The sequence below is a fragment of the Colobus angolensis genome, unplaced genomic scaffold, assembly GCF_000951035.1.
Source record: "Colobus angolensis palliatus isolate OR3802 unplaced genomic scaffold, Cang.pa_1.0 Scaffold168, whole genome shotgun sequence".
Lineage (NCBI taxonomy): Eukaryota > Metazoa > Chordata > Mammalia > Primates > Cercopithecidae > Colobus > Colobus angolensis.
The window spans coordinates 5,594,757-5,603,157 of record NW_012114799.1 but is presented as its reverse complement, the minus strand read 5'-3'; the positions used below and the strand labels follow the sequence as shown (position 1 = coordinate 5,603,157).

At 49.4% G+C, this 8,401-nt stretch overlaps 1 protein-coding gene across 1 annotated transcript in view; it reads left to right on the top strand.

Moving 5' to 3' along the window:
• LCT (lactase) overlaps positions 1-8,401 on the top strand; it is a 56,535-nt gene that overhangs the window by 931 nt on the left and 47,203 nt on the right. The window contains exons 2-3 of the mRNA XM_011937746.1: positions 264-343; positions 3,790-3,873. Of these exons, the coding sequence (XP_011793136.1) occupies positions 264-343; positions 3,790-3,873 (164 nt within the window). The remainder of the gene's footprint in view (positions 1-263; positions 344-3,789; positions 3,874-8,401) is intronic.

Here is an 8,401-nt window from a genome sequence, read left to right as displayed (position 1 = left end):
TTAGCCAGGATGGTCTCGATCTCCTGACCTCGTGATCCGCCTGTCTCGGCCTCCCAAAGTGCTGGGATTACAGGCTTGAGCCACCGTGCCCGGCCGGGATATTATTTTTTTTAAAGCCACCTTTTCTTCTAAAATCTTTCAGCTAGAGTAAAGTCAGGTGGATGACTTCTTCGGGTCCATAGGAAATGAATCCCCCAGTGGTTTCCGCAGTCAGAGCCTCCCACCCTCGCTCACCTGCTGTTCATGTCTCTGGTTGGTTTCAGGCGGAAAACTCTCTGTTGTCCTGCGAGTTGAAGATATCCCGGAGCTCCTGCTAGAACCACCCATATCTGCGCTTGCCCAGGTGACAGCAGCCCAAAACTATACCTGTAACATCCAAGGAGAGTTTGATTTCAATTTTTTAAAAACAAGAGAAGTTTTGGTCTGTTTGGTTTGACATTTCTGTAAATACCTCAGAATGAGTGGTATATATTCTCTAGGTTCATAATTACCTTAAAAACAAAATCTTGAAGCTGCAGCTCCTGCTTGGTCAAGTGTCGGCATCCCTGCAGGAAGGAGTCACTTGCCTCTGCTTGCTCTGATTTTTGAGTCCAAGATAGCTTACAGGAGAAGAGATGAAATTATGGCAAAACAGGTACTAGGTTTATAAAGGAGTTTTTAAAAAATGTGCACCTGGCCGAACACGGTGGCTGACGTCTGTAATCCCAGCACTTTGTAGGGGGAGGTGGGAGAGTTGTTTGAGCCCAGGAGTTCGAGACCAGCCTGGGCAACATGGCAAAACTCCCTCTCTACTAAAAATACAAAAATTAGCAAGGCATCGTGATATATGCCTGTAGTCCCAGCTGCTCGGGAGGCTGAAGTGGGAGGATCGCTTTAGCCCTGGAGGTCAAGGCTGCAGTGAACTGTGATCATATCTCCAGCCTGGGTGACACAGCAAGACCCTGTCTAGAAAAAATAAAAAAATTAAAAATATTCATATATCCTCTATCACTTTTTATTTTTTATTTTTAGTTATTTATTTTTTTAGAGACAGGGTTTTGTGGCCTTCTCTGTCACCCAGGCCGGAGTGCAGTGGCATGATCACAGCTCACTGAAGCCTCAGCTTCCAACTCCTGGCCTTGAGCAGTCCTCCCACCTCAGCCTCCCAAAGTGTTGAGATTACAGGCATGAGCCGCCATGTCCAGCCAACTATCACTTTTTAACTATAATTTATATTTTTTATTTTTTATTTTTTTTTGAGATGGAGTTTCATTCTTGTTGCTCTGGCTGGAGTGCAGTGGCACGATCTCAGCTCACTGCAATCTCTGTCCCCTGGATTCTAGCGATTCTCCTGCCTCAGCCTCCCAAGTAGCTGGGATTACAGGCATGTGCCACCACGCCCAGCTAATTTTGTATTTTTAGTAGAGATGGGGTTTCGCCATGTTGGTCAGGCTTGTCTCAAACTCCTGACCTCAGGTGATCCACCTGCCTCGGCCTCCCAAAGTGCTGGAATTACAGGCTTGAGCCACCACGCCCAGCCTTTAACTATAATTTTTAAAAGAAAAATCAAAATAATCTGAGAAGTGAACAGCTTTGGGCCCTCTTGGGCTGCTGGGCAGTCTGGAAGCCATGGGAATCACTGCTGGCCTCCAGTTCTGCAGCATCGCCCTGGTGCTGTAGAGATGCGGTGCTGCTCATTCGTGTCTGCACGGTAATGGGGGCCCCAGGAGTCAGGGTCCAGTCTTCAGATTTTCCAGTTCAAACACGATGGAACCAAGACCTGATAAGGTTCTAGAGGGACAACTCCAAGGCTGATTGCATGGACAGAATGGCATCTAAATTAGTTTACAGAGGGCGATAACTGCTATCAGTTATGAACGCAGGAGGCCAAAGTGCTGATCAGAAAAATGCTTGTCAAGAAATAGCCTTTGTATGGGTCTCTGCCCCAGTCCATGCTGTGCAATGCTTCTGGTAATCTTCCAAAAGCACAGTTCTGACCAGTTCCCTGCTGGGAAGCCACACTCCCAAGTGGGATGAATCCTGCAGGACCCTCCAGTGCATGAATGTGTGGGTATCTCTCTCTCTCTGGCCTCACCTCCTGTTTTGCCCATGTGAGTGCTATGCTTGCTTCCTACTCTCCTGCATCCCCTACTGGACGTCCTTCCTGTCTTCCTGTCTTCCTGCCTTCCTCAAATCTCCTTCCAGCAAAATTTTCTCCATTGTTAAGGTACACGTAACCGTGCTCTCCAGCGGAGGCCTCGCTCAGTAACACTCCCTCACTCGCCCTGATGCGCTCTTTCCCCACCCGGACCCTTAGCCATTGCTTTAGACCAGTGGTTCCCAAGCTCGAGTGGGCATCAGAACCACCTAGAGAGCTAGGAGAGAGCACAGAGACCAAGGCTTAATGTGGTGGGACCCACCTGGGCCTGCACAGGCATCCCAAGTTCCCAGGTGAGTGTAATCCCCAGTAACGCATGAGAACCACTGGTACGGGCTTCTCATGGCACGTCTGACTTTCTGCCTTCTCCTCGTGGGATTGGTGCATTTGCTAACCCTCCCTATTAAAGGTGTAAACCTCTGTGGATATTATTTATCTCTAAATGTGAATCCCCACCCACCATCCCAGCACAGTGTGACTTTCGGAGGTAGGAACTCAGTGACAATGTGTTGTGCAGAATTGACAGACATAAGCAAGAGCTGCGAGGGTGGGCAGGGAATGCTGGACAGATACCTGCCAGAGTGGTCTTCAGTGAACACTGATGACGACTGAGAAAGCAACAGGGAGCCAGTGGTGAACCACTTATTAACCCATTTATGCCTGAGGTTGCAATTTTTTGAACTTTTGCAATCAGACCCTAGCGACGACCTTGAGCAGTAGGATATAAGTAACACCCACAGGCCTAGCGTTCCAATAATGGAACACTAGGCATTAAGGTGCACAGAGCACTTGGTTCTGACCAGGTGATGTTAACCACAGTCCTTGTCTCAAAGAAGCAGATGATCTGTGGGAGGGATAAGACAGGTAATGATCTAATCATGCCAAGGGTAGAAAGGTACAGTCTACCAGGCTCGTGGAGGGGAGCGGAGCACTGGGGGTTGCGAGGGTAGTGTCAGCATGGTGGTGTCTTCCTGTGTAGACTCTGTGAATCTGAAGTTCTTTGAGCACATGCAGGCCAGAGACAGGGCAGAGGGGACATCCTTATCGGATGCGTGGATGGGAGTGTTGACGACCAGGACCATGAGGGTTGCGCTCTGCTAAAGAGGATGTCCCCAGGGCATCCTCCACAGGCCCTAGCTCTTGACCTGGCTAGGGATAACTGGGGGTGGACTTCAAACCATGGCCTGAAATTAAAACCAAAACCAAAAACCCAGTAGGATTCACAGGGATGACTGTGGAGCCATGCTTGGCTGAAGGCTCTACTGCCCCCATCCTGGCCAAGTGCTAGGGTCTGTGGAGGAAGTGCCAGCGGCAGCCCTGGCCTCCAGCTCCCTCCCATTTCTGGCACTCACGCATTCATTTAGCCATCAACACTGCGTGCTTTCTGAGGACGGAGGCAAATGCATGAGCACATAGGTAATGCATTTCTCAACAACACACAGGCACAGGCATCCCCCCGCCACTCTACACACACACACACACACACACACACACACACACACACACACACTTTCTCATTCCATCTCCATCTTTTCCTTTGGAAAATCCCACTTTGGAATATTCAGTTTAGTGATAAGGGGAGAAACAAAAAAGCATATTTCCAAGAGTCTTGACACTGGTTAGGCTCTAATGACCCTATTTACTATTTCCAGGACACGGTTGATTTCCTCTCTCTTGATTTGTCTTATGAATGCCAAAATGAGGCAAGTCTGCGGCAGAAGCTGAGTAAATTGCAGGTAATATGAGCCCTTTTCCACATTGATGATGAATGCTGCGAAGGTTTCAGAGAGCAGATTAGACATTTAATACTTTGACTACTGCATAAACTGAACTTCCATCAACAGTCAGAGATCTGCTGAGTTGAGTCTGGGGAGATTTCTGTTGCAAGCATCCTTAGAGAACATCAGATGTTAGGTAGTCTTTCCTAGAAAGGATACGAGGGTTAGCTTGTTAAGATAAATATTTACATAAAGCCTCTGCTTTCTTGTGTAGAAATCTGCTGAGAATCGAGATTCTAGGGTTCATTCTGAGTTTTAAAAAGGCAATTCATCAGTGAGGGTGATGGTTCCATAACGATGTGAATCTACTTAACGCCACTGAACTATACATTTAATGGTTATGATGGTAACTTTTTTTTTTTTTTTAAGACGGAGTCTTCCTCAGTTGCCCAGGCTGGAGTGCAGTGGTGCGATCTTGGCTCACTGCAGCCTCTGTCTCCTGGGTTCAAGCGATTCTCCTGCTTCAGCCTCTCCAGTAGCTGGGACTACAGGAACACACTAACATGCCTGGCTAATTTTTGTATTTTTGGTAGAGGCAAGGTTTCACCCTGTTGGTCCTGCTGGTCTCAAACTCCTGACCTAAAGTGATCCGCGCCCGTCAGCCTCCCCAAGTGCTGGGATTACAGGTGTGAGCCACCACACCTGGCCCGTAAATTTTTTCTTTAAGTCTATTTTACCACATTTTTTAAAAAACAAACATTTCACACCCAGGTCTACTAAATCAGATCCCAGCTGTCTGGACCTTCCAGTAAGCTCAGGACTCCCTCCTGTACCCAGTACTGCTTTTCTCAAGTCTAATGATGCGGGCTCATTAGAGAAAGTATGTTAGGAGCCTCCTATCCAACTACCAGGTTTCTCTCTTAGGCTTGGTCACTGCTGTGTGACTTACTTGCTTCATTCCCTACAGTCACAACTATTCCCCCAACACAAGGTGTATCTGATGGTGCCCATGTTTTCTCCTGCACCTTCTGAGTGCTGGCAGTATTCCTATAACCCTGGAGAGCTGCCTTCCTGTGGGCCTTTCCAAGGATGTCTGACCACTGGAACGCACCCACATTGGACCTCCTGCCTCTGCAGGTTTGGGCATAAAGCCACTCCCCACTGGTTTCAGCCTGTGCCTCCCATGAGGCAGGTAGAGCAGCCCCCATCTCTCACCTCTGGTTTTGAATCCCACCATCTCCATCACCAAGGAGGATGGTTTACCCAAGGAATTATCCCTTAAAAGGCCAAGTTTGGCCGGGCACAGTGGCTCACGCCTGTAATCCCAGCACTTTGGGAGGCTGAGGCGGGTGGATCACAAGATCAAGAGATTAAGACCATCCTGGCCAACATGGTGAAAACCTGTCCCTACTAAAAATACAAAAATTAGCTGGGTGTGGTGGCACGTGCCTGTAGTCCCAGCTACTTGGGAGGCTGAGGCAGGAGAATCACTTGAACCTGGGAGGCGGAGGTTGCAGAGAGCTGAGATTTCGCCACTGCACTCCAGCCTGGTGACAGAGAGAGACTCCATCTCAAACAAAATAAATAAATAAAAGGCCATGGACCCTCCATTTTACCTGAGGCAGAGTGATTGAAATGGACAAATTAGCACCAGTCCAATCCCAATGTCTGTGTGTCTCCAGCTGCCTGTGTAGACACTGCTGCTTTTGTTATCTACAAATAATAAGATGATCTAATTCAGGGGTCCCCAGCCCCCAGGCCGAGCACCAGTACTGGTTCATGGCCTGTCAGGAACCTGGCTGCACGGCAGGATGTGAGTGGCAGGCCAGCAAGCATTACCACCTGAGCTCCACGTCCTGCCAGATCAGCAGCCATATTAGATAGGAGCACAAACCCTACTGGGAACTGCGCAGGCGAGGGATCCAGGTTGCGTGCTCCTTATGAGAATCTACTGCCTGATAACCTGAGGTAGAACAGTTTCATCCCCAAATCAGCCCTCCCACCTCCCCCAAGTCTGTGGAAAAATTGTCTTCCACGAAACCAGTCCCTGGTGCCAAGAATGTTGGGGACCGCTGATCTAATCAAGGCGACAGATGCAGCCACAAAGACATCTGAGTAACAGCTATATAATTTTAGTGCTTGCTTATCCCAGACACCTGGGAGGCACTTCATCCTCACATCATCTCAACCCCTCAAAACCCACTCTAAGATTTAAACAATCTAACCAAGGTGGTGAGCTCCAGGGTTGGGATTTGAACCAGGGCTTTCTCATTCTAAGACACCACACTGTCTCTTCAAAAGAAAAATAAGTCTCACACCTGTAATCCGAGCACTTTGGGAGGTTGAGGCAGGCGGATCACTTGAGGCCGGGAGTTCAAGACCAGCCTGCCCGACATGGGGAAACCCTGTCTTTACTAAATACAAAAATTAACCAAGTATAGTGGCGCGCACCTGTAATCCCAGCTCCTTGGGAGACTGAGGCACAATAACCACTTGAACCCGGGAGGTGGAGGTTGCAGTGAGCCGAGATGGCGCCCCTGCTCTCCAGCCCAGGGAACAGAGAGAGACTCATTTCGAAAAAAGAAAAAGAAGTCCAGGGGTTGGGAACATGATAATGAGGGTGGTATTTTTAAATCACATATGATCAATTTCAGTTGTTTTTGTGAATGCCTCACCTGAACCTAAACTTGCTTGCAACCCAGGGCCTGTGCTCGTGGGCTGGCTGGCAAGGTTTCTGGGCGTGTTTAGCACTCTAGTGTCCTCGAGGTCTGCTTGTGCCTGTGATGACTAAAGCTGCCTTTTGTCCTCCTCATGGAATTAAACCAGAGCTTGTTGCTAGGCTAACAGGTTTGGACACAGCTGCCATTTTAAAACCATCTCTCTTGTGCGGAGGTTGCGTGCCTCTGACAGGCAGTCAGCAGGGGCACTGCATGGCTGGTACTTGAGGATATGATTTTCAGTCTCTTCCCTTTTTCCACCACAACATTTTTTTTTTTTTTTTTAGATGGAGTCTCGCTCTGTCACCCAGGCTGGAGTGCCCTGTGGCATGATCTCAGCTCACTGCAACCTGCACCTCCTAGGTTCAAGCGATTCTCCTGCCTCAGCCTCCCGAGTAGCTGGGATTACAGGAGACCGCCACCACGCCTGACTTTTTTTTGTATTTTTAGTAGAGACGGGGTTTCACCATGTTAGCTAGGCTGGTCTCCAACTCCTGGACTCAAGTGATCCACCCCTCTCGACCTCCTAAAGTGCTGGGATTACAGGCATGAGCCACCGCACCCGGCCCTGGCTACCACATTTTCAAGACACTTCTACCAGTGTCTGGGAAAAGCACTGAAACTTCAGTCTGTAGCTGGCCAGTCAAATAATAAAACTCTCCCTGGACAAACTTAGCAGCCATTTATAAATGCTCTGCAATGGTTATCTATTCCTTTTACTTCCTTGGGCGGGGTTGGACCCTAGGAGGCAGCCTCAAAGATTCGGAAATGACGGGTGAGCTTGAGAGGACACTGTTCCTTCCTGGGATTGTGGTCTCATGCCTGGTAGCATTCCCCACACAGTTACCACCCCCAGGACAGGAAGAACAGCTGAGCCTGCCCTGAGGACAGGGGCTGAGTTGTGTCCACAGGAGCCTGAATCGCGCTGCCCACCTTCCCAATGTCCCCTCCCTCCCCATCCCAGAACCCCACCCTCCCCTTGAAGGGGCCTCTTCCTGTGGGCTGCGAGGGAAGAGGGCGAAAGCAGGGCAGGGAGGAGCAGGCACCTGCTCCCATTCCCACCCTCTCCCCAGAGCACCTGCACAGCCCTCTCTGAGCCCCAGGGGCCCTCAGCGGCCACGCCCCAACGGCACACAGCTGTCTGCGGGCCTGAGAACAGCCTCCAGCCCAGCAATGAAGAGCTGTGGCACACCCCTGGGTTCTCAGTTCTACAGGAGGCACACGAGGAGGCCCCACATCCACTTATCAGAAAAAGCTGTGCTCCCAGGGAGTTCTCCGCTTGGCAGAAGGCAGGCCGGGGCCTCGGAGGCTCCTCTACCTCTCCAGCCCCGGGACATCACCGGCTGCCTCATGGCATATCCATCTTTCAGGAAGGAGAAAACCCTTGCTTCCCTAAGCGCACCACCCTGGGCCGTTTGTCCCCACTGCGTTGACCCAGCACAGGGAGGGATGAGGACTGTGTGGAGTCACAGCTCCACTAACTGCGAGGTCATGGGCAACCCGCTCGGCCTCTCGAGCTTCTGACTCCCCATCTGTAAAGACAGAACATTGTCACAGGTGGCTATGAGAAAGTAAAGACTATGCCTGGCTCCTTTTAAAGGAGTTACTATTGGTAACTTTTGGTAGCTTTTAGTTGTTCAGAGGAGGAAAAAATTACTGTGAGTAAAATGACCAAACTCTAACCCCCGAAAAAAAGATAATTTAAAGTGAAGTCAAGCAGCATGTCAGTCTGAGACGTTTTCCTTGATACTGAAATGGCTAAAAATAAGGAGAGGAAATTATATTTGCTTCCATTTTAATGATGACAGCTAATATAACTTTTTTTTTTT